Here is a 26,340-nt window from a genome sequence, read left to right as displayed (position 1 = left end):
AAAGCCTCTGCTGTTTTTAAATCTCCCTGTCTCTAGGACAGACCAACTCTTCGTCCTCAGCTCATTAGGTTGGGTTGTGCTTGGACTTGATGATCTTGAATGTCTTTCCAACCTGGGCAATTCTACAATTCTATGGTTCTATTAACTTGCTTTAGAGAACTATTTCATTCAATTTGTCGCAATGCATACATGGAAAGAAACTGACCATTCCTTGAAGGAAGTGTAGTCCATACTGTCACCAAGTACAGAACTTAAAGCAGTAGTTGGGCTTTTTAAGCTCTTCTCTGTGATGTTACGGATTGGGCAGTGAAGCACACTAAGAACGAAGTTGAATTTGTCTGGTAAGATGAACTCATTTCAGAATTCACTGGAATTATTTCTTTATATTTGAACTTAGTGTTTAAGGAGCAGTGAGTGCATTGGAACGCATTCTTAATGTCTAATAGTGATTCTGTGAGCTGGAATAACAGGGAGACGAGAGTGTTTCTAGCTAATTTCGCTCCTTATTATTTCTCTGCATTGGTTTTGGAAGGGATAGCTCTACAGATGCTGCAGTATTTTGTTCTTTATTGCAGGGAGTTTCTGGAACAACATGGTGAATTCTGTCCGGTCTGTATTTACATGCGAGATGAGGTAAGGCAGCAAAGCCTTCTTAACCGTCTCTTCTTCTGCCTCTAAAATATAAGGAAAACTTAGCCCTGCTTTCCAACCTGGAAAGTGTTTCTTTTGAACTTTCTTGAGAGGGGAAGTAGAAAAATGTTGATCTTTTCAAAGCCTGACAAGTCTGTATGGAAAAAAGTTCTCTTGGAACGTAACCCTGGGCCGGTTAGACCTCTGAGCCCATAAAATGAGCTCAGTGACCTGTTTGTGTTTTTCTTTCCAACATCTTTTAAAGCTCGAGTCAAAACAGTGGTTTCATTTTAATAAATATTTGCTTTTCTCCCTGTTTTGATCTTTTGCTATTAATGTTTTGTTTAAAATTTCGTATGTGCGTATTATGGAATTTGCTCTCCCTAGCTGTCCCCTTTACTTCCCACTGACCTCGGTGGACATATTGTCTTCATTCTAGAACAGGTCATTACAAGCAGATGGGAGGTGTGTGTAATGAAATCAGCTGTCTCCTAGCTCAGAAACGTTGCCTGTGGTTTAACTACTGCCATAAAAATCATGCTTTGCCGAGGCTGGATCAGATTTGATTGTATGCCCGCGACAGAAAAATACAGGTCATATTCTATGCAGCTGATTTAATAGTGAATTTGGTAAAACAATACAGGTGAATACAGAGGGATTCAAGTTTCATTTCCAACTGCACAAGGAATGTGTTTTGAGTTGTTTCCAGTGCTGTGTGGTGGTGGTTTTAATGCAAACTTCTTTCTAGAAAGGGCTCTTTACGTACCCCCAGGTAAGCAGTTGCTATAATTTCTCCTCTGTTTTTGTTACAGATCTCAGGAAAAGATGCACTAGAGAAGACAACACTGAAGTCCCTTGGCCTGACAGGAGGCAGTGCTATTGTCAGGTTGGGAGGAGCAAGTTTGTGCAATTTGTTTTGTATTTTCACTCTGGTGAATTTGTTTTGTTCAAGTATCAGGAAAAAAAATAAAGCACGAAAAAAAGTTCAAAAAGACAAACATCACTGCAGTCAGTAATTATTGTATTTGCCTGTTTATCTGAAACTGCTGCCCAGATGTGCTTCCCACAGCTGCAGATGCTGGCACCGACAAGTTGTACGGATTAAAGGGGCTTGTTTGCTTCTTTCTTTTTCTTTTTGTCTTTTTGTTGTTTTTTTTTCTTTCTTTTCTGTCTTTTTTTTTTCCCCTCTGTTTTTCTGACTTTTATTTATTTATTTATTTATTTATTTATTTATTTATTTATTCTTTTACGCTCCCAAACCCTGCAGTGCCTCCTGCTGACTGCCTGGGTTGATGAGGTGGGAGTCAGTGATTGGCTTTCTGCAATCATCTAGCCGGTACCTTCAGTTCCTGACAATATGGACAGAAGGCAGAAATGATTAAAAACTGTGCTTTACATCTGACTACTGTTTGTGTTTTTTCCTTTATGGTAATTTTCTTCTCTTCCTTTGGAGAGAGTAGTTCCTGTTCTGTTTTTTGCCCCGCTCCTAATTTCAGAGCAATCAGAGCAAGCAGATTATTAAATTATAGTCTGGCCATCTCCATTGCATCTTCATCATGTTGAGAGTAGGAAGAACAGTACTGTTATTAAAAGTGATTTTTTTTTTTAATGTCTTCTTTAAGGGTTGTCATGAAGAAATGCAGTTCGTCTGATCAGGAGGAAGCTGTGGATGCCACAGCACAGAGTGATGAGCCAATAGTGAGGCCAAGCTCTACTGAAGGAGCAGTGGATGTGCCCCTACCTCAGACACACACATTCCCAACGGCCTTGGACCATGGGGATGTGGCCTTGCCTTTAAACAGCTGCACAGACGAGCAAGACTCAATTAGAGAATCGGATGCCAGCTTGGAGGAGCTGTGTCCTCCCTCAGAGTCCAAGTCTGTCCCGTTTGTCCCTTTTTTTGGAGGTGGACAGCGTCTGGGGGACTCTTCTGTGTCTGCACCACCTCTCAAGTTAGATATGCCATCTTCAGAGCTGCCAACGACTTTCTCTAGCCCTGGAGGCCCTTCTAAGCCAAAGAAGTCGAAGAGCAGCCAAGAACTGCAGAAGGAACAAGAGCAGGTAAAATAATTTGCAGTCGGGACTCTTTGTGTTCTAGCCTTGCCCGAAGCAGAGCTCCTGAGAGGAGAAAGATGTTTTAATATTTGTGTTAGATGCCATGATGTCATACGTACAGTTCTGCCAAGAAAGTATTGCATTTTTACCATAGGACTTAGGAAGGCTGGAAATTTATGAATTTACGTGCTGTCCAGAAGTAAGAAAAGCTTTGAACGTTGAGGCATTTTCGATTGGCTCTAATGGAGGCAATGCGAGTGCATTAGAAACTTAGTCCAGAAGAGGTTTTATTTCTGCCTCAAATGTCACAAAAAGCTAAATTTCTTTAACAAATGCCTGCTTTGTCACCTGAGCCCTGTTCGTCTGCTGTCTCATGTGTAGTTTTACTACAAATGAGCAGAGTTTGGCCTGGCTTGTGTTTTGTAATTCTCTGGAGGTGCTTACTGCTGGTGGTTGTTAGTATCTGCTTCCTCAGTTCTTCTGCCTGTAGTCACTCTGGCTTGCAGTTTCTCCTGGTGACACATGGTAAACTGTAAGGGCCACAGATATAGGAAGGGAAGTTATTAGCTTCATTTGCATCAGTCTTGAAGAAATTGAAAAATGAGGCCTAGACCTCTTCCTTTCAGTCTTGCCTATAAAAGTGTATTCAGTCTTGCTTTGAAATATCCTGCTTCTTAAATAAAGCCTACCTCTCTTTAACCCTTTTTCCATAAATACAAATTGTGCATCTATCTGCACTGCTGTTGTCTCCGTGTTAAAAATATATTGGTTAAAAATAAAAATGCTTTAATCTGTATAGCGATACCGAAATGACTCAAGAATGCCACGTCGTCATTACAGGATGGTCTGAATAATGTCAAGTATACTTTCTGTAGGGCAGCAGTAGGGAATTGGATGCCTTCAGCAAGGCTGGATACATCTGATAAGTAGCATAAAATCAAGTATAAGAGGTGTTAACCATGTTTCTGTGTTCAGATATGAAGTTGTGTGTTGGGAGTTTCATGTCCCAGGTTCTCTGTGACCAGCTCCTTCCTTTGTCCCTTCCCTGCCCATGTCACCGGGATGGCTGGATTTAATCTTCAGAGATCTCCTTTGTTGTTTCCCAGCTTTAAGTACCTCCTAGAGTTGGAGTTTGGTGTTTATCTTTGGTTCTGAACCAGCCAAGGGATTAAACAAAGGAAAGCCATATGTAGGAAGAAAAGATGCCTGATGCAGTTCCAAGGGAGCTCGGTCCAGGGAGAGTTTAACAAGGCTGTGTGTATGCCCTCACGCTGATGTAGAGATTCTACCTTGGTTGACTTCTTTGTGGTTGCAGTCCATTCTTGATGAGTTTCAGAGTTGTTTAGGAGGAGAAGCCAGACCCTGGAAGGACTCTGGAGCAGTTACAAATGTAGCAGGAAGAAGCCTTGCCAACCCAGTGGTGAATGTTTTAGTATATTAGAAACATGTTTGGGTCCTTTTAATCAGTGTTATTTAACCTTTTGGAACAGACTCTGAGCATGGAGAACTAAACAGTAGGCTGTGCAATTTGTCCAGTGTAATGCATTGCTTGCTTCAGTGACACTCACACCTATGAGGGATTTGGAAAGGAGGAGTTTCAGTTGTGTCTGGGAAGGAAGGAAGGAAGAATGTGAGGGTTTGCTGCTATTCTTCTCCATCTGCAGTCTGCGCTTCTCCGCACGCTGGCTGGAGAGACAGAGCTAATTTTATAATTTTACTGGCTGCAGCTTAATGTGAAGCTGTGCTGATGGGCACAGAGCTGAGCTGCGGTGGCCTGGGGACTCTTGTGTGTGATCCAGCATCTTGTTCAGAAGTGCGGTCCGGTTCAAACCACTCGCAGGCACTTCAGGAACCGGCTTCCCCTCCAGTTTGAGAGCAGCCCTGGGAGCAGCTGCAGATTCTGTCGGGGGGGGGGGGGGGGGGCTCTGCCCTTGTGTTAAACAGCATGTGATTTTGACTGCTGTTTTCAAGCTCTTTGATCTCTGGTGCTTTTGCAGCTGATTGATTACATTTTGTTCCTCCTCCATTCCTGCCATCCTCTGCTCTCAGCAGCAACAGCAGAGCAGGGCTAGCCACATGGCATCTGCTTTTTGTCCCTTTTCAGTCCTGAGGGGGAAAAAAAAAACACAAAACAAAACAAATTATTTTTAAACATCAAAGGTCCATTTTTGTAAAAGAATCTTCCCATTAATGCTTTGCCTGTGTGTGGTTTTTGGAGCCGAAGAGAGGCTGGATAAAATCTGTGCTGGCGTCCCTTCGTTTCTTAGGCTAAAGATGGTTTACAGACAGCTGCGTGCTGACTTTGATGTCAGAACATTAATTATTAGAAGGTAACTTTACACCAGATTCCCCTGGAGATTAGAGCTCCCTGAGGTGGTGGGGAGGAGGTGGGTCTCCACGGAGATCTTAGGGCTCTGGAAAGCACAACAGCCTCCGCTATCCTTAAAGTCAGAGAAAGGTTTTCCTCAGCTCCACCTTCTTAGGGCCAGAGCGGTGACCTCGGAGTGAATTGCTTTCTTTCCAGTTGGTGGTATGGCACAGACTGCAGTTACATAGGTTGTGTAGTAGACACTGTTGTGAATACATGACTTCAATCCACCGTTGGGAAGCGTGTAATGTCACGGCTTTGGTAGTAGAAGCAGAGACTTTGAAGAATTGCAATTTTGGGAGGGTGACAAACCATAACACAGGTATCACTGCAGGAAGATGGAAGCAGATGTGTAACTCTTCTGGGTAAAATAATGGAAGGTAGAAGCTGCCTTACGATCACCTTTCATTGTTACAGGAGGTAGCTGCCTTCTGACACGCTTGCAGAGAGTACCACGCGTGGGCTGGGAAATAAGCTGGTCAGCCTGGTGTGTTTTGTTTCCTAAATTGCACTTGGATTCTGCCTGTACCTTAGGCTGGTGGGTGACACATTACAGTAAAGCTGTATTGAAGGTACTCAGATTGAGAGATGCCTGACGGGAATAACTAAGTGAGTAAATGGTAATGGGTAAGGAAACGGGGATAGGGTGATTGGTCACTGGACTTAGGGCAAGGAGAGAATTGGTGGAGCAGCACCAGAACCCTTTCTCTCTGAAGAGTGTTTCTCATGCTTGTAAGGAAGCAACATGTATGGTTGATTCCAGTGGATGTGGAATGCGTGGTGGAAGAGATGTGATGATGTGGCAGCCTTTGCATCCTCGGGGGCAGAACAGTCATGTCTTCCGGCTGCTGAGCAGTGCCTGGTAGATACCTCATGCAGCTCTTTGATCAGAGTCAGACCTCCACACAATTCAGAAATCAAGTTGCAGAAACTTTGATAAACAAGCTCGAAACGCTTGGGTCATTTTTCGCTCGTTACAGCTCTCTCCATAACTCTCACTGTTGTTGGGACTTAGCTGAAAATGTCACACTAGGAAATTCTGACTGTGGTGGTGCCTGCTTGCAGTCTTGCTTGATGTTCACATGTCTGCTCTTCTGTACAGAAAACTTTCTGTTTCTTCGTGTTAAGTTGCAGCTAAGTACTGTGTCAGTTTGGAAGTCGATGTAGGCAGCTTTCAGGGTTGGCTGGGAAACAGGAAAAGGTGGCACGGCCGTGTTTCAGCTCCCGTCTGTGTCCGTGCTGGGCCGGTACAGGTATGCTGCAGACAGTTAAACAGAGGCATCTTGAATGGGGCATTTATCAATGGGAAGTAGTAGGTTTTGTGTCAGCATGCGTGTAGTTCTGATAGGCTGGAGAATGGCTGTAGGGGAGGACGTTCCAGAAGTCTTTTTTTTTTTCCCTACGCGTGTGTTCGGAGTGAAATGAGATGCCCCTGATGGGTGGGGAGGCCGGGCTAACACTGAGGCTGGCCTGGCCTTCCCAGCCCCTGCTCGCAGCGCTGAGCCCCGCTGTGCCACAGCCCCTGGGCAGAGGGTGGCTCGGCATGCTCAGCATCGCTCCCTGCAGCAGCCCCGCGTTCCTCCCTGCGCCCAGGGAAAGCTGCAATCAGGGTCCTTCACCCTCTAGTTAGTGCGGGCTCTGCTCAGCTTTCTAAATGTAGCCAAGGGTCCCACCCATACAGCCTCGCTCTTCTAATTTCTCAAATTACCCTTTAGTGCCCGCAAATAGAGTGAACGTTGCCTTGTAATTTGTTGTCTCTTTTGACAATTGAAGGAGACTCTTTCTGTTCCCAAGGGGTCTGTGCCTGAGGGAAGGGAGATGGAGGGCAGGCGTTCAGGCATTCATTTGGATTGGAAAGAATATATAAGGGAATATAGGGGGGAGAAATGGGAAACAGATTTGTTCGTAGAGCCTAGAGCTGCGTCGGGCTGACTGTGAAGAAATGCTGTATTAACTATCAGAACTTCTGTTCTCGTGGAGCTCCTCAGTCATGGACTGCTTCCCCCTGCAAATCTTGCTGCCTGTAGCGTAGTGCACTGCTCTAAAGCTTCAGGCATTTAAAGATGTCTAGGGCTTAAAAAGTTTGAATTGTTCAAGAGTGAACAGACATGTAACTGCCTTCTGTGTATGTGACCCTTGCAGTGGTGCTTCTGGTGTTAGGGATCATAGGCAGCATCTTCTCTGAGCTGGAAGGGGTAGGTAATGTCAGTCTTCCTTCAGAGGTGGTGAACGCCATCTAATAAGTTTGAAATTGGTGTGTGTATACTGTAGATTTTACAACTGCAACCGCAGTTACAGGTCAGGATGCTTCATGGTTTGCCATTGTGATCTCTAACTCCAGCTCTGGGCTTTGGAAATGGGGGGGCAGGCTGCCTGCACCCTGCGGGAGCAAGGGTTGTCTGGGCTGTTGGGGGTCTGTGTGCTGCCTGAGCAGCCTGTCCTGAGCACTTGTGGTGTAGGGAAATTGGCCAATAAATGTAAGGAGTACCTTTGCAGCAGCTAATGCTTACAGCGAAATGTTCCCCCAGCGTCTGTCTCCACTGCCTGCAACAAAGGCTGAATTCAGTGCCAAGTACTTTTTAAAGTGCAGAGCAAAAGGGTTTCACTGTCTAAGGGAGCTCTATGTGTTGGATGAGAGAGGATACGTACCAGAAACCAGGTTGAAACGTGTATGATAAAACCCCTTAGTGACTGAGTTGAGAGAACTCTGTAGGTCGAAGGATGGCTCCCCAGATTAAGAAAAAATGGGTTGAGACCTGACTGGGAACTGATGCCCTTGGCTGTATGGCAAGAGAATGTGAAGCAAAGAGAACAGAAGGTATGATGACAGGCAGGGGTACATGGCAGATGAACAGCTCAGAAGGGTGTTTCATAAGCTCTGGTACTTAGAATAGCACCTGCACTAGTTGTGTGATGCCTGTAGGATGGTGAGAGAGTGCAGTAGAGTGAGCCTAAGGTTTGATTTTGAGAATGGGATACTTGTAATGAGCTTGTAACTAGCAAAATACTGTTGTGTTAGTGAAAAGATCACCCTTGCTGCAGGGGAATGCTCTCTCCCCACGTTATGTGACTGCTGAGGTTATTACTCTGGGCTCCTATGCAGACAGAGGAGAGCAGCTAGCTGTTAGGGTGCAGCTCTATCAACTATTAAAAAAAAAAAAGTCTAATTGAAACATTGACAGGCTCTGCACAGTGAATGTATGTTCTTAGTGTCATGAATTCTCGTGATTATAATTCAGTTTGCAAACACTTGTTTTTCCAGGAACCTGGCAGTGTAAGCAAAGCAGTGCTTTTAAGACTAACCCACACCTGGTTTTATTCTGTAGCTTGTAGAACGAGAGCCACTTCTGTGTCACCCAGACCTGCTAGAACCGCTTCCTGCTGAGCTGGAAGACCTTCCTGATGAGTTTTTTGAAGTCACAGTGGATGATGTACGGAAACGTTTGGCACAACTGCAGAGTGAGAGGCAAGTTCCCTTTCTCCTGGTGACTGAGTTTGCTTCATATCCTTTTGCTGAACACAGTCGCACAGTGCCCCTGTTGCTGGCTGTGGTTTCTGGGGTAAGGGCTGTAGGTAAGTTACTGGGTATGGAATTAATGATAAGTGCTGGAAACCTCGACCCTTTGTGCCGTTTGATTTCAAAGGCTATGCCATGTTTCTGTTTAAAGAACCTTTGTTTTTGTGTGAACTAGTTAACTGTTTGTGTTTGGGATAATTGTTTCACTTGAAAGCTTCACTTGAAAGTTTCATCATGATGCCTATGTGGTGATAAGTTTATCTGAGAACCTCGAGCTAGTCAGGGCCAGTCCCTTGCTAAGAAAAGGAGTAAAAGAAAGGTTCCTTCCTGCCTTCTACATTTCAAAGAGTTAATCAAAGCTACTTAACACCCTGTCTTTTTTTTTTTTCCTTCTCCTTTCTTCTGAAAGATAAGCCGCTGTCTTTATATTAGATGTGCTCTTATTTGCTGGAGGCCCAAAACAGTGGTGAACTCCTGCTTTCTGTTTTGATCTGACTTCACATTAGCTGCTAGGAATTGAATGTCTGGAATTAGTAATTTCTAATAGACAAATGTATGAACACAGTGTTACAGCTTCATAGGAGCAACTCCCACTGAGTAAGCATCAAAAGCAGCGTGATGAGCGTGTCAAGGGAGGGGATTCTCCCCCTCAGCTCCACTCTTGTGAGGCCCTACATTGGAGTACTGTGTTCAGCTTTGCGGCCCTCAATGTAAGAAGGATGTGTTTCTGCTGGAGAAAGTCCAGAGGAGGGTCTTGAGATGATCAGAGGGCTGGAGCGCTTTTCCTCTGAAGAAAGGCTAAGAGAGATGGGGTTGTTCAGTCTAGAGAAGAAGAAAAGGCTCTGGGGAGACCTTATAGCAGCCTTCCAATACCTAAAGGGAACTGCAGGAATATTGGGTAGGGACCCTATCAGGGAGTGCAGTGATAGGATGGGGTAGTTGCTTTAAACTAGAAGAGGGTAGATTTAGTTTAGACACTGGGAAGGAGTTCTCCACCGTGAGGGTGGTGAGGCACTGGTACAGCTTGCCCAGAGAAGTTGTGGATGCCCTGGAAGTGTTAAGGCCAGGTTGGATGGGGCTTTGAGCTCGTGGCAGGGAGGTTGGAACTAGATGATCTTTAAGGTCCTTTCCAAACCAAACGATGCTGTGACTTCATTACTAGCTTTTTCAGCCAGAAAGAAAAGCCTTATATTTTATGAAGCAGAAGTAACCTTTTATTATACCTTGTTTAAAAAGCCCAAATTTGAGATGTTATCCAGATTGAAATAATGCAAATGCAAATGGAACCACAAATCAAGACATGAGAATGCTTGAGGGGCACACAAAGAGACGGAGGAACTGTAGGAAGCTGAGCTAACAAGGCACCTCACTGTTTAAGTAACTTGTTGTTGATTATTTATAACTTTATTGTACTTAAATTCTAGTTCTGAACTAAAAACTTGACTTAAGGTAAGGTAGCCTCCCTATCACAACAGCACTTCGCTGTCAGTATGTCCTCAAATAAATTTCATCAGTGTATTTATTTTCAAGAGCATCACAACATTCCTTTAAACTCTGCAAGTAATCCATGAATCTGCACCATAGCCAAGATGAGTTGGAGCTGGTTTTTTCCCCATAGGCCTCTGAAATCCACATGAGTACACAGATGGGCTTGAAAATTGCTCTGCTGCTTGTGGGTCTGGAGTAGTTAGTGGTACAAATGTAGGGTCATTTGGTTGGGGGTTACTGGAATTCAGCCCCCTCAAAAATTTCCTCATTTCCAAACTTGCTGATGCTTGTAATCCTTTTCCCCCCTCACAGCCAGGGATAAATACAAAGACAAGTTCCACATGAAAGTGATATCAGTTGGCTTCTGATTTAAGCTGCTGAATCTTACCAAGGACTAGTTGCATGCAAGACAATATTTTATGTGCAATTAGAATTTAATTCTGATTTTGTGAAGAGACAAGAATTGATAGAAATCAGTACGCAAAGAAAACACGGTACAGGTTAATTTTGTGTTTGCTTTTCAAACTGTGAGTAATGCTTTCAGAGCATTTTAGGATGTGGTGTACCAGCTGACAGCTCTGAGTACAGTGGGTGAATTAAGCCTGTCATGGTTCTGTTCAGCAGCTGCTGTTCCTGAGGTACCTTGATGATTCTCAAAAATAAAATGAGGTCCTTCAGACCGGATAGGAATAGCAGAGAACTTACAAATAGTTGTGTGTTATTGGAATTATATGATCAAATCTTTCACCAAAATGTATCCTGGTAAATAGCACATCCAGAAACAAGGAAAAGATCTGAAGCTGAACATGGGTTTGGAAGGGATCTGTTGGAACTAAGCTTATTTCTTTGCTTACAGGAAAATAGAATTATTTTTTTTTTCATGAATGCACTGTTTCATCTCAAATACTGCTCTCATGTATCTAGGAAACGCCTGGAAGACGCTCCACTGCTGACCAAGTCTTTAAGGGAGGCTCAGCTGAAAGAAAAGATAGAACGTTACCCAAAGGTAGCCTTTGTTCTTTTTCCAGTCCTGGCTGGTCCAAACTTGGGGGTTAGTAGCTTTGTAAACCAGGTGAGAACAACGGGATCTTCAGCTACTTACAGGATGACTTTGCGAATTCCTTCCTTGTTAATTGTTTGTGGGACTTGCATAAAAGCTGTACCATGTAAAATCATCTCACATAGAATGATGTGGTTGAGTGCCAGGCAGTATAACTCCTTTTGTTTTGTTCCAGATGATGGTTCAAAACCCCCTTACATGCACCGTCAGCCTACCTGACTGAACTTTTCTATCCACCTCTCCTCTGTAAACTGTTAAGTTTCAGTCGTATCTCATTACTGGTTAAATAAGATGCTATGGACTGGAGAAACCTCACTTTGTAAATATGATCCTACTGCAGTTTTTGTGTTTTGTGATTTGCTGCGAAGAAATAAGAGATTAAGTTCTCAAGCTAGGTGCTGTCTGACCAGCACTGGAAATAGAATGGTACAAGTTATTTTAGATATACTGCCTGGGAGCTGTGTGACTGTCAGATTCCTGCTACCACAGGTGCTTCAAGATGCTGATTCACTGTCTATACCTGTCCATATTTAGGAGATAGTAATGCCTTTTGAGCATTGATTAGCACAGGGAGCTAATTGACAATGCTGCTGCACTGTGCAAGATAGTGTTTGTACAGATCATTTCTCTTATGGTCTTGGGAAGCCAGGCAGCCTGTGTGTGTCCTCTGAGGAGCTGCACAGTAATTACCAACCCGTATGTTATTCTGTGCCTGTAGAGTTTTGATTCAAATCTCCCTGTTTAAAAAAGAAAAGCACAGATTCGAAGCCAAGGACAGGCCTTCCCAAATGGCCGTGCACAACTGACCTGATGTGCTTTGCCTCCGACTAGGTGGTGCTGAGAATCCATTTCCCTGACCGCCATGTCCTGCAGGGGTTCTTCCGACCTACTGAGACTGGTAAGAGCAGCCTCTGCTTCAGCCATGTGCCTGCAGCTCACCTCTCTCAGCACTGGTTAGTTGCTTGACAAAAGAGGAGTATCTCTGGGCTGATCTTTCTGCTGGCCAGGGGAGTAATGCACTTCCTCTTAGGAAAAAAATGAAAATAAGGAAACAAGCTTTACCTACTATAATAAAGAACGCAGGAGCTGGAACTTTCTGCCACTTTCAGTTTGCAAAAGTTAGTCAGACTGTGTGCAGAGCAACCTTTGCTGTTATTAATTTAGATCATCTTATTTTGAGCTGGCAGCGATGCCATTTTTGATACTTCTAAGTGGAAGGAAAAACTAAGAATTAGTTAGCAGCATCTCACCTGCTTGCTGTCTGCAAATCTTGGAGCTGCTGTTGGATTTCCTTGGAAAAAATTGATGTGACAACGTCCTTTGATTTTTACCAGGGAGCTATCACATCTAAGCATGTTCTCCAAGAAGTCTGCAGTAGTAACAGGTGTAGTGTTCCTTTGGGCAAAAGGTGATCTGCAGATGTTGCAGAGGGTAGCTCTGGAGGTACCTGCTAGCCCTTCTGCCCGGTATCTGAAGAAATAAATGTAATTCAGCAAACTTTTCTCTCTTCCTTTTTTTCACAGTTGGCATTGTGAAAGATTTTGTAAGGAGCCACCTTGCAGATCCAGATTTGCCGTTTTACTTGTGTGAGTGTGCTGTTGCTAATATTTGACCTTACTTCATAAAGCCTTTTCCTAATTGTGATGCATATGAGATCTTGTGATGTCATGAGATATAATCTGGGGAGGGATATACTTTTTTTTCCCCCTAAATACGGCACCAGAATGCAAGGGAGGTATAATCTGCTCTTAGCCATGTTATGATTCTACCTAATAAGGAGCCTTTGTGGGCAGTGTGGAAGTGTCACTCTTTTTAAAAAAAGAAAAAGCAGTAATCCCTCCCATACCTGCTGTGTTTATTGTATTGGTTGCTGGGTGGCCCTGTTTTGTAACTTGTTTTTTAACTTCAGTTATTGCACCTCCCAGAGTCATCTTGAACGATGAAAGTTTGACGCTCTCTGAGGTAAGGACACACGTGTGTGCTCTGATTCTCTCTGCCTTGCTGCTCCCCCTTGCCGCCATATGCTTTAGTTACTTTAAAAAGAAGCTGTGTGCTGCTGTGATCCCTGTAGATCTCTGCTTTGCCACAACTAATGGGACCAGGTGCTTCAGAGCACAAGTTCCTCACCAGAAGAGGTCCACCTTGTGCAGCAATATGTGCTTTTTTTTGTGGCAGGGGAAGGGGGTTCATATTGTTGTATACATACAACTAGTGCCTTGTGAAGTCTGAACTGTATTTAACCTTAAAATATTTAGAACTGCATTTAACCTTTCTTAAAATTGTATTTAACCTTAAAAAAAGCAAGAACAGTTTGTTATGTTTGTAGCTGGCCTGATATAGTAGGAGATGTGGCACTGGATTTGGATAGGTGGCTGTTCTCAATTTCTACAGCATGAAATAGAGGCTGTATTAGTCACAAATCTGACTGTTTTGAAACTGCTGTATAAATGTTTAATTTTTCAAATCCAGAGTCGTGGATTTTCTTTTCACAAAAAATCTCTGGCCAGACACATGGCCACGTACATTACACGTGCTGAGAGGTTGTTGAAGAGATTTTACCCGTTGTATTACCCCACGTTCACGATGTTTAAAATGTGGTGTCATTCAGAGCTTCGTGGCCTTTTGCACTGATGGACTGAGGATCACTTGCAGCGTAAAGAGCCAAGCAGACTGCAGTGAAAGTTTTAGCTTGATGCCTCAGAGAGAGCAGGATGGTGCAGCGGCAAGAGAGAAGAAGGGACCTTTCAGGCAGTGTGGTGAGTTAGGTAGGAATTAGCATGTCTCTGAAGTAGTTTCTGATGGAGCTTTCCAAATTCCACAACTTCATGACCAGGCCATGTGGATACGATACAAGTGCAGCTGCTCCGTAGTCTACTGAACATTCAGAGAGGCAAAGTGTGTATCCCTGTGTTCACAGCGAGAAATCTCTCCTCTTTCTATACGCTGTTCAAGATTCATTGCTGAAATTTGCGGTTTTGGGAGTGGTTTTATGTCAGCATTCTTTGTATTGTCACAGTACTTAGGACAGGTATGGATTGCTAGAGAGTCCTGCGCTTCTTGGGGATCACAGCCTCGTTTGGTTCCATGCTTCAGGAAGTGCTGTGCAGTAGCTCTTGGCCTCTGCCCAGCTGCACAGCCTGAGGACTACTCTGTTTCTGTCAGACTTCCTACACTCTACTTAGGCATGTCATCTCTTTGAATGTGCTCTGCAGAAGACTATGCTTCTCCTGCCAGACAGGAATGTGAACACGTATGTCTTGGTAAGACATAACACTGTGGTGAGTGGGGTGACAAATGATTTTCTTTTCAAAGCCGTTTTTGTATGATTTAATCAATAATAAAAATACCAGGAGAAAACACTTTGTTCTTTGAAACAGGAGACTTTCCTACTCAGGCATGAAGGCAGTTCCTCCCAGCTTCCTCTGACTTGTGCCATCTCATCCACATCTGCCATCCAAAACACTGTCTCAAGTCCCACATGGTAACCATGATGGGAAATGCAAAAGACAAATTTTGTCTTCAGATTTCTGAGAAACTCCAGGAAAAGGAAACCGGTTATAGTTGCATTGCTAATAATACATTTGGAAAACATTCAGAGGAACAGCAGATAATAAAAAATGTTATGCACTTGTTAGCTGTTCTGAGGCAAGGGAAGCAGCCTTGGAATTGTGGCTTGTATAGGCCTGTTTGGAATGGCACATGCACGCTACTCCGTGCCCCCACACCTTCTCTCATCTTTGTCTTAAGCTGTCACATCTGAACACATCCTCACCTAGAGTTCCTTTATGCAAGTTTTCTAACCTACTTATTGGAAAGCTTTTCTTCATAATTCCAAAGTCTCTCCACAGCTCTCGACAGCAAATGTCTTCTGCATAAAATGAACGTTTCGTCTTTTTCTAAGGTTTGGCTGGGATGCCTTCCAAGCTTTCCTGTCTCAGCCTCCAGTTTCTCGTCTGTTCCTACAAAATATACTGCTTCTTTTCAGTGTCTCTGCAGTGATTTCTTTTCCATACGCCACATTCTCCTCTAGAATCCAATAGGCTTTGAGTTTTGACACTGTTTTTTTTCTTTAAGATTTTTTTGTTGTTGTTAAGTACATCCAAGATGCTGAAGATTCAAAATCTGCCTCTGTAATTAACCTTTTCCCTATTCTTGGTTCTTACCTCTTGGATATTTTGTTGCTCCTGAAGTTCTAGGTACTTCATTTTTCTGACACTGCTTTCTGTTGTTTTCTGTCGCTGTTGGAGCCTGCTGGTGCTCCTGTCCTTATCACCTTGAAATCGCCTTTCAGGGATTTTCTAGAAACCACTGGTCATCGTTGAGACTGTCAGAGGCAGAGACTGCTTGAGCCCCAGCATGAAACGTTCTGGACATCAACTGCTGCCAGCCTGGATGTTTTAGGAACGTACTGTAGTGGGTAGAGTTCTGTTTTGTGTGATATGGCTAAGAATTGGTTGGTTGGGAATGCTTGTCCAACGTCAGGTGTGGATCACAGAGCTGCACCTAGATTTCCCAGGATTCATGCTAGCAGTAGGTTATCTTCCAGTTTTCAGGCTGCTGTGGTTATACCTGTAAGAAAAAGTAAATGGTCTGAGGTAGTAATGTGGGCATAGTTAAGTGTTGATATATTTATGTGATTGTAGTTCGTGTTGAAGCCAGTCATGGGAGTCACTGCAGATGGTGGAGCACAATATTATCAATATTTCTCTTCTCTCCACTCTCCCACTACATCCAAGCTGCTAAGATTGGAACCACATTTATTAAATCTGATAGCTTACAATGAAGGGCGAACCTTTATGATATAAGCAAAACCAGGGAAAAAAACCAAATATTGTCAACTTGTTTGCCAAGATATTTGGACTGAAGGAAATGTCTGAAGTGAATTCTTCTGAAATGTGTGGACTTAAACTATCGTGAGCACACAGACTGGCAACAAGGTATTCTGGAACCTATGAAGACTTCAAGACATTGCTTTGATTTTTCTATTTTATTTTTGTTATTGTTATTTTTGCTGGCTGCCTTATCCTCACGTCCCTTGAAGTGCTTTATAATGTTCTGCTCTCCAGAACTGAACAACCACAGGCTTCCCTGTTGTAGCACTTGGCCTTGAGTTTCTTACAGCGATCATTGCCTGTTTGTGCTTCCCTAGGCTAGCCAAGCTTCTCAGAACTGCTCTTCCCTTTCTTGCTCCTCCCAGAACCAGGCACTTGAGTAGCATGTATCTGGAGGGTGTAAGCAGAAAAAGTAATTAATGCTGAGTTAGTACTAGGAAAGAGTTAGTAGAAGGTAAGAGTACCAGCCACTGAGAAGGTCAAGGCAGCAAAGAGGGCAAGAGGCCATATTAGCTCTTCAGAGGAGCTGAAGGAATCCACGCTCTTCCACGTAAATAGTTTTTTTAATCAGATCTTAGAGTGCACCAAGTGTTTCCTCTGGCACATACTGTGGGGTAGGAGTGCAGAGGAGCTGTTTGTTCCTTTCTTTGCCTTCAGTTCTGTTTCCATATCCTATTTGTTAATGCCATTTTGGGCAACACGTCTGGCATTCCATTCACTGGAGCTGACTGTGACTTGGGCAGCGTGAAGCCTTCTGGCTTTTGGCAAGAATCTGAATGCAATTTCAGAAAAAACTTCTTCACAAGAATCAGTCCACCAGAGGTACTTCCAGTGGCCGGTCTTGGTGTTACTCCTCTCACTAACAGGGAAAATCGCAATTAATACTGAAATTCATCCAGAGGATGGCATTCACCTTCCTGTGTGAAGCCTCAGCCCTTTATTAGCTACTCAGGATTTTCTCATCTAAGTGGGTTTTGGTAGGAATCTTACCTCCTATTTGTCGTGGTAGTTCTGGTAACTCGTAACGGCCGTACGTACTTGTTTCTTGTGCTGACTTGGATGAGGGCAAGTCAGTGCAGTAAGGATTAGGCCTTTCTTGCATGGCGTAGCTTAGAGTGGAAATCCTGCCAAAAATATTCCCTCTTCTACTATTAATTTCGGAGGCCAAATCTTTCTGATCTCAGCTCAAGGGCTCAATGAATACTCTTTATACCTGGATTCCTTCTTAAGTAGCCTTCTCAAAATAGTGCTTTCAAGTCTTATCTTTGCCTTATGAATTTTAAAGGGCCCCTGTTCAAGCTGGATCAGATTTCCCCCGTATTGGCCGCAGAATATCCATCTTCTTTTGCAGTTGCAGTCCACATTGAGAAGCTTTGTTCTCAGGTTATAAACAAGAGCCACTTAGTCACTTTGCCCCTTTCACCATGGCTGTGGTGTTTATTTCTGTTTCAGCAATGCTTTGCAGTCTTGCTAGAGGAAGCTTTTGATCCACCGGCTTTCCGGTTGAATTTTCCAAGGGCTAGTTTATGTGTTTGGGGTGTGTGTACTGTGCAGTATTTCATGTTGGTAGCTTGGGTTTCTCCTTCCATGCGCGTGTTCCTTTGAAGTGCTTATTTTCTTATTCATCTTTTAACATCAAACTAACAGCAGACCTGTGGCACTCTAATCTTTTCAGATCATGTAACGGAAAGAATGCTTCTCATTCTGGCAGCTGCGAGCTCCCCTTAGACAACAGCCCCTGCCTGATTTGAAAGCATCATTCTTTCTGTGAGCAGCATAACTGCACGGTAATAATGAATACCGCCTATTTTGCGGTACTCGGTTGTAGGATTTTTGGAATGCGTGCATCCAGAAATGCCCACTGAAGGAATAAGTATTGAGATGTTACTGGGGGAGGGTACCGTCTGAAATCGTTTTTGTACTCTAGAGAACAAATGACTAAAACATGCAGTAAAAAAAAAATAAATCAGAAATATTTCTCCCGTGCGTCACAGTTGGATTCACAGTGGAATTTTGTTCTAGGATAGATATTTTTATCATGACCCAATATACCACTCTATAACCAGGATGCTCTGCTGTCATAAACCATGCTCACCACTGTGGTATCTGAGTAACTTCGCTCGGTTTGTCTGAAATAGAATTTTGGGTTACTGTAGCTCCAGAGTTTGACTGAACGTGGCGGTGTGAGTAACAGGCTGGTCTCCCGATAGCAGAAATGGAAAGCGTTGATCTAAATCTATAATGAAGCAAATTGGTGAAGCTGTGTTAATGAGAAATTTTAAAAACCTGGGGAATTGTGTGTTAGGAATGACCCTCCTTAAATACAGAGGGTGACAAGCAGGACAGTGGTTCTTCTGCTTCTTGCCTCATCGGTGGCTATGACTACGACCCTGGTTGGTTCTCTGGAAATGTATATTCAGTTGTAATTTCTGCTACTGCCATTTTGTGTGACCTCGAATAAGTTATTTATTCTCATTAGTTCTCAGTTTTTCATTGGTATGAAAAATTAATGGTAGTTTCTCACATTTTTAATTTACATTGTGTGTTGCTTTTCATTATACACACACACATATATATATACTGCACACTAGGACACCATTTCCAGTTGGATTTCTGGGTACTCTTGCAGTAAAGATAATCTAACTACATCTTGCAAATATGCCTTGTACAGCGTGATTTGAACTTTATAATTCCATAGTTGAGTAGTTGTAATTTTCCCTGTAAGAGTAGCATTGTACCTTTGGCTGGAAATGAAAGCAGGAGGGAAGAGAAATGCTGGGTATTTGAGTGTAGGAACTAGCTGTTGACTTATACTGTAATAATTCTTTGCATATCACAGAGTGGAGTTTTTTGAATGTTTGTTTTAAGCAACCTGTGATTCGTTTGGTTGGTCTGCTGCACCCAGTGTAGGTGGGAGAGGTTTCTAAATCTCTCTTTGCTCAATGATATTCTTAAAAGAATCCTGTGCAGTGAATGTAAGAACTGCAGGATTCATCTTCTAGGGGCACAGACACATGTAAACGAAGAAATAGCAGCTGACCTCAGAGTATATATTTCAAATAACGTTCTGCCCAATATGTGACTTTTGCATCCTAAGTGATGCTGGGGAATACTAAAGCTCCAGCTTTAGGGTTGTGTATTTTCCTGACCTGGAGATACTAACGCCTTCTCATCTTTATGCCGAGGCATTCCTTGACAAGTGAGGTTATTCCACTCCGTGAGTGTATTTATATATATTTATAATATTTAGTGTTGCAGAAAGCTCTCAGGCTGTGTGTCCTGCTGGTGACTGGCTGGAGAACTCATGGGGTATCAGTGAGATCCAGCTGGCTGTTTCCTGTACTGCACCTGCAGTGAGCCCGGAATAGGGGTGGCACCTGGGAATTCTGCAACGAGGAAGCTGGATAAGGGATAGTGTGAATGAACCGTTACTCTGGAGAAAGATCAGACTGGAAGAGCTTCTCAGATAGAAATTTGGCAACAGAGCCCTGCTGGCTGAGCACTAGGACGGGGTAGTGGTGGAGGGAAGTGCTCCGCCATGGGAAGGAGGTTGCGTTCTGTGTGCCTGTGAACTGCTGTCCAGTGCCTTTAAGAGCCTTTCAGTTAAAAGATTTTGGATTGATGTTTAGCCAGCAGTGGAAAACGGTTGTGGTGGTGGAGCCTGAAGTTCAGAACTATGATTATTTGTCAACTTGTGAGTAAATAGGGTAGAGGTTTATATTGGGGCACATTCTGTTTGTGTGCTCCTGTGGTTGAGCGTGTCTGTCTAGCGCTCGGTCTGTGCTTCTTTCTCTCTCTTTGTGCCTCACATTGGCCCTGCCATGAATTTTCTTTGACCCCTTGGGGCCATTCCCACATGGAGCTTTGATGTGTGTGCCCAGAGCTTGATTGACAAGAAAGTTTTGGTGGTGGCAGTGGGGAAAGGGAGAGAGGAAGGCAGGGCTTTGAACTAAAAGGCTTTGAGTTCTGAGATGTTGTGCTTACTTATCTCCTTCAGAATGTTAATTATTTACCAAGATAATTGGGCAGGAGGGGAAAAACAGAGAGGGGAGGTTATTAAAAAATTCCAACACTAACACGCTACAAAAACCTCATTTTCCAACTTGCAGCTGGCATGAAAAGGATGTTGTGTGTAAAAGGGCTTGAGTGTATGTGTGTTCGGGGAGGGGGTGCTGGGGGGGCTCCCTTTTAAGCCACCCATTTCCTAAATAGAGGGATCCCTTCAGACGAATGCAGCGGAAACATCAAAGCTCTTGGAAGAATTTTCTCTGGGGTTTCTAAACTGTGGCTGGTACTTTTTAATTAAAAAGTTTATGGAGAGCTGTCTTTGTGACTGGAGCAGGCAATCTTAGGCGCTGTTGATTGAGGAGTAACATGGTAAAAGACCTAGTAAGTAATGTTTTCTGCTAAAATGTCATTTTGAGGATATGAAGATTCCTGGTCGCTAGGCAGGAGCTGAGGCTTGCAGTAGATGGGAGGATGTCTCTTCTGCTTTAGTCTAATGTGAAGGCCCTGCTACATATGGAAGTCTACAGAACCTTTTGGGTTAATGTCCATAAGCTCACAATGCCAGGTACTCATTGACATTTGTACCAGGAAGGCAGGTGAAGCTGATTCATCTCACCTCCAGTTCATCCATCGTGATTAATCTACATCTGTACTAGGTAGGAATCTGGAGGCTTTCCTGCAGAGATCTGGTTTTCTTTGAGAGATTATAATTGCTTTGCTGGATGAAGCGTCAGTTCCAGTATCCTGACTGCGCTGATGGTGGCAACAGAGGCTCAAGAAAACTCAAGAGCAGGCAGCCTGCCCTGTGCAGTTCCTGAGCGTGCCTTGGTAGTAGGAAGAGGGGCAGCTGATGCTGGCAGGACTTATTGGTTTGTTTTGTTCAAGCAATATAGTGGTGTTGTTTTGCCAGAGAAAATGTTAGACCATTAGTCAACATTCTTTGTCTCCATGACAGAAGTGAAAAGTCTGAATCTGGCTTTATTGCACTTCTGTGCTGGCAAAGGAGTGTGTACTGATCATCATACGCTCTTTAAAGTGTTCTTTGTGTACGTGTTTGAACAGAATTTGCTTGTGAACTGCTGAAGGGGTAGGCAAAAAGATTCAAGGTAATGAGGTGCACATCTTTCTGGGGCCATCCTCGGTGGGCCAGGCAGTGTTTCCCAGCATTCTCTGATGTGATGGACCGTATCATTTTTATACGGAGGCAATACTTAATGAGATCAGACTCGATGAATTTACACACTGTAACATGTTCTCATTTGATTCATTGCTTCATGACCTATATGCATATATATATATATTTAAGGTGTGCCACAGAGTAATTAAAATGCATACTAAGTTAATTATGCTTTGGCTGACTCGCATCTCAAATAACACTTGCTGAGGAATTATTGAAAAACAGGGATCGCGGTGGTGTTCTGGGTTCAGTTCTGGGCATGCTCTATTTGTTGTTGTCTGGTTTGGAGGTAAATATATAAATACAAAATAATAATATTTGCAGATGAAATAAAGGTCATCGAGATGATAAATGCAGATGTGAAGAAGGCAGTCCTACCGTTACCTAGATCACATAATGAGCTAAATGAGTGAAAAAAAAGTTAGAATACAGCAGTTATCCAAACAAGTAGGAGCTAGCAGTTCAAACTGGATTGAAAACAAACACGTTGTTGGCACAATGAATGTGCTGCTGAACATCTGTGCATCGGAGAATAGCTTGTGAGTTTTGCTTCATATTTACTGTGAGTGCCCTGTGCTCTACGCAAGTTGAGACTTTTCTGAATTATAGATGCTTCAGTGACCTGATCTTGAACTCTCTGAGTTTGTCCACAGCTGTCTAACCACTCTCTAATGTTCACGGTGGGCTGTGGAAGCATCTACAGTCAGTAACCTCTTCTTTTTCCCCTTTGCTGCAGGCTGAACTCTTTCCAGCTGCTGTCATTCATTTTGGATCGGAGGAGCGCAGGGGTGAGTGAGCTTCCTCTCTTCTTCAGCTGATTGTATAGCACCTATAGAGGACTGAAAAGAATTGTATCAGCATGTTCAGATTTCTTCCAACGGAAGATAACGCAGTCCTTGCGAATGCTGGTAACTGTTCCCCTTCAGAATGGCTGAAGCTCATCAGAGCTAGCTTGGTCCCACTAAAAGTGGATTAGACTACCGGTTATTTTAAGCACAAATATAAATATAGTACATTTGATGTGGGATTTGCTAGGCTATGGAGCCGGCATTATCTACTATGAAGACAAAAATGATAGAAGAATGATTCTATAGAAGGAAATTTCACTGTAGAAAATGTTAACTAGACAACTGTGAAATGCTCTTACAGACCTCCTGCTGTGTGGACTAGCTGGAGATGGGAGAACAGATATGAGTCCTCAGTTCTCTGATAGCTGGGTTTACACTTAGAATTTCTCTTCGTCCCAGAAATTGAGTAACGCTCACATTTTACATAATAGCTTCCGAGATGGAGAGAGCACTGAAAGAAAATGTCAAGAATGTGAGTTCTGAATTACAAAATAATGCACCTTGAGTTGTGTAAGAAACAGTCATAGCTTGAAAGTGTCCTGATTGTCAGGTGGTGGAAGACTTGCTATAGTATGCAGCAGATACTTGTTGAGCATAGAGCTATGTGATTCTGTGGTTGATGTCTTTATGTTACCAAACAAGTGTTTGGATTTCACTGGGTTTCATTTTAAACAGATTGTTACCTGAAATCGGACCTGCTGAGCTCTGCAGTTTCCCCTTCTGCAGCTGATTTATTAATGGCCAGGTATGTTGGGACTGAGTAGGGTTGCAGTTGAGTATTTCAGGGAGGGGAGGCATTGAGTGCCTTTCTAAAAAGAAATACGATTTGAAGATGCTAGGACTTCAATTTCTCCTTCATACAGTCATACCTGAATTTGTAGCTTTATGAGTCCTTCATAGTAAAGCAGGATTTCAGAGACTAAACCAAGTAAATCCTAGAGTCTGTATTATGGAAAAGAAGAGCCTTGTCAGTCCGACTTAGAAAGCTTAAATGTAGTGGTACATGGGGCTAGTATGGAAAAAAACCAAAGTTTAATTCTGCTTGCTTATTTCTTCCTCAGATGTTTGTCCAAACCATTAGTTCCTTCTGCCTCATCATCTTTAGAATCAACAGTTCCATCCCTACCTGAACCAGAAGTGGGCAGCGACAAAAAGACAGAACGACCAGAACCAGCAAGAGTGCACGAAGCTCCACAGGTGCTGAGAAGAGCCCCTGGGAAAGTACCCAAGTGGCTGAAGCTGCCAGGTATCACAAAATCAGAGGAGAGTTCTCCTACTGAACTCCACAGAAACGTAGGCTCTTCTGTGCCAAACCCTTTCAGTGTTGACACTGCTCTTGAAGATGTCAGCAGAAGGCTGGCAGGACGTGTGTATCAGTGCCTGTCAGTCACAAACCATTTTATGCCTTAAACCTCAGCCTTCACTGGAGAGATGCCTGAATACCTGTTCTATAAGGCAGTAAAACTATGAAACCTTATCTGGAATTCCCTGGCTAATAATGCCAAATGTTAGTTTCCTGATAGAATGTTAATACTTAGTTTTGTGGGGCTGTCAGCTCCAGCAGCATAGCAAAAGGTGTGAAATAATTACTGAAAGGCTGCAAAGGGTCACTTGGAGTGTGTTTCCCTGTTTTGGCTGATCTGTCCTTGATGGGATAAGGGGTAACAATTTTCTACGAAAAGAGAGTAGATTTACATTAGATATAGGAAGAAATTCTCCACTGTGAGGGCAGTGAGGCCCTGGCACAGGCTGCCCAGAGAAGCTGTGAGTGCTCCATCCCTGGAGGTGCTCAGGGCTGGGCTGGATGGGGCCCTGGGCAGCCTGAGCTGGTGGGAGGCAACCAGCCCATGGAGGGGTTTGAAACTGGGTGAGCTTTGAGGTCCCTTCCAACACAAACCACTGTTAGGATTCTACCACTGGTACTGGGATACTGTTGCACAGTCCATGGGAAACAGTATCTTTACTGTTTCCCTTTTCTAGGCCGCTTGAGCCATTCCACTTCAGAGTAGAACTTTCTCGAGTGAAGATTATCTGGATAAAGCACAAAATAACATCTTGCCTAGGTATGGAGGTTATCCACTATAGCAGCTGGTATGAAAAGTTAATAACGTGCTCGAACGTGCGTGTCAGTAATGTGTAGGATGGAGTTCCCTTCCCTGAAAGTCACATCATATTCACCATTCCATCTGCTGAAGAACTGTTCCTCCATGCAACCCAAGCATTGCCTGAACGCAGCAGCCCACAGGACGGGATCGTGCTATTGAGAAATGATGCAGTGTGGGCTACGTGCTGAAGTGTTTTCATGGCCTTATATTTGTGTTGTAGGTGGGAAGAGATGAAGCATCCTGAGCTGCACTGAGCATTCGGTTGTGCCTCTTTCCTGACGAACTACTTCAGAATTTGTAAGAAATTGTTGGTGGTCCTGGAGACATCTAATACGTATGAACATTAGTTATAAACAGAAAATTGCTACTTCTTTCAGCTGCCAGTTTCACCTTTCGGAGGTGTGGGAGGCCTGTTTATGGGCTTTGTGACTACAGAAGCAAGATTAGAGGTTAAATTTAACATTTCCTGCATGCAAATAATATGAATCGAGAATGGAAGGGAAAATAATTCCTAGATAATGTCTGTGAAGGACTTTGATTCCATCCGTATTTTTAAGTTCAAATCCTCCTACCTTTTGCCTTTCTACTTCCAAAGATAACTTGAGTCTGGCTGCTTGAACTCTAGCAGCAAAGTACAATCCAATTTTACCTGTAGTTTAGTGCTGACTAGAACAAGACCTCTTTGCTTTTTGCTGGTAATTCTGGGTATAGATGGCTAGAAAGTGGGGTTAAGGGAAGCACATCACTTACAACAGTTCAAATTGCCTTTTCCTATGAAACTCTTGGTCTGCTGCACTTACATCGTTTTCATTTGCCCCAGAACACAGGTTTCTGTTAATGCAATGCATCTGGAGTTTGTTTCTGCTGTGAGCTCAGTGTTTTATTTTCTCTGCACATAATTTATGTTAGTAACTACAGCTATAATGCAGGGAAAAGAAAAATCCCATAGGAGCCTCTTCACGTGACCATCAATCTACAGACATCTTCTGTGGTCTGAGATGTAGCTGTTCTCTGCATTGCAGTTGGTGCACAGAGGGAAGCACTGGTCCTGAACTTTGCCTCCTGCAGATGCTGCAGTGGGATGCGTGTTACTGTTCAGGACTGTGCTTACACTGGAGATTATAGTGCCACAATTGCCATGGTGCTGTATTTTTTTGTTGTTGTTTTTTAAGACTTCTCCATGGATCGGTGATTCACATTGGGCAAGCTGGGGTTCTGTGTTACGGTAACAGCATATTTTCCATTTTCCCTGTACAGACAATTGTCCTCTAAACTATGTGTGCATCTGCACAATTTTGAGATGTAATAAAGCACAGTGGCCAGAGGAGGCCTTTTTGTCGGTCTCTTTGATAATGTGTTCCTTCCCCCAGTGCTCTGTTTCTGTCGGTTCACAGGAACCTGCTCCCTTTTCAATGGGCCTGTCATGCCTCATTCCCTTCCTCCCATTTTTTTTTTTTTTCCAACAAAGCAAAACAGAGCTTTGTACCATCTGAATGAACTTCAAAGTAGCTAGAAAGGGCACCCAGGGTTCCTGGCACTTGTCATTGTCTCCCAGCCTGGCCAACATTTCCCTTCAGGTCTAATTACTTCCAAATGCTTTTAGATGCTTTGAAGAAACTCGAAGGGAGGGAGAAGCATGAAAGGTGGAAGAGGCAGAAGGAGACTTAAAGTGGAGGGAGCAGAATGCTTGAGTAAAAACGCTGATTGATTTCTTATATGACACCCGAACGTAAACAGGGAATGCGTGCGGCCACTGGCAGCGGAGAAGAGAGCGCAAGAGAGCTGTGTGCAAATCTGCTGCTCTAAATTGTGCTTTATTGGAGGGCATGCTTTTCTGGTGCATGACGTCTGTAAAAGGGGTATTGTAGCAAAACAAAGCAAAATTAAAATAATGTTTAAAGCTCACTACTGCAGAGGGTTGCGTGGGCTGAGCTTGCGTTTCACAGGACTGTCTGTAGCTTGGTTTGGGTGCTCTGTCGTGCTCATTCACAGAAGTTAGAAGTATACTGCAGCTAGGGCTGCTTTGCTGAGTTTGTGCAGGACATATTGGAGACCCACTAAGAGCCATAGGCTGGCTCCCAGTATAGGCAATGATGTACTTGTGCTAGAGTTTGATTCATTGGATTAAGAGTAAATAGGAGTGTTCTGGACAGCAGGAAACTGTACTGGGCTTTCAGATGTGGTACTTTTGTTTTCAAAGAGTACAGGTAACATCAAGTGCCTGAGCTGTTTTGGTTTCATCAGTTTTGGAG

At 43.4% G+C, this 26,340-nt stretch overlaps 1 protein-coding gene across 3 annotated transcripts in view; it reads left to right on the top strand.

Moving 5' to 3' along the window:
• Window positions 1-25,417, top strand: part of ASPSCR1 (ASPSCR1, UBX domain containing tether for SLC2A4) — a 39,343-nt gene extending 13,926 nt beyond the window's left edge. For 2 of the 3 annotated variants that reach the window (XM_021414811.1, XM_021414812.1), the window contains exons 5-16: window positions 576-633; window positions 1,443-1,516; window positions 2,253-2,691; window positions 8,380-8,519; window positions 10,983-11,064; window positions 11,950-12,016; window positions 12,642-12,704; window positions 13,028-13,080; window positions 21,872-21,923; window positions 22,659-22,728; window positions 23,045-23,229; window positions 24,309-25,417. In XM_021414811.1, the coding sequence (XP_021270486.1) occupies window positions 576-633; window positions 1,443-1,516; window positions 2,253-2,691; window positions 8,380-8,519; window positions 10,983-11,064; window positions 11,950-12,016; window positions 12,642-12,704; window positions 13,028-13,080; window positions 21,872-21,923; window positions 22,659-22,728; window positions 23,045-23,229; window positions 24,309-24,322 (1,297 nt within the window). In that variant the 3' untranslated portion in view covers window positions 24,323-25,417. Of the gene's footprint in view, window positions 1-575; window positions 634-1,442; window positions 1,517-2,252; window positions 2,692-8,379; window positions 8,520-10,982; window positions 11,065-11,949; window positions 12,017-12,641; window positions 12,705-13,027; window positions 13,081-21,871; window positions 21,924-22,658; window positions 22,729-23,044; window positions 23,230-24,308 lie in introns of those variants that run through there. The other variant, XR_002443846.1, reaches the window with a different exon arrangement.

Source organism: Numida meleagris, chromosome 17 (genome assembly GCF_002078875.1).
Source record: "Numida meleagris isolate 19003 breed g44 Domestic line chromosome 17, NumMel1.0, whole genome shotgun sequence".
In the NCBI taxonomy this organism is placed as follows: Eukaryota; Metazoa; Chordata; class Aves; order Galliformes; family Numididae; genus Numida; species Numida meleagris.
This window is presented reverse-complemented; position numbering and strand designations above follow the sequence as displayed.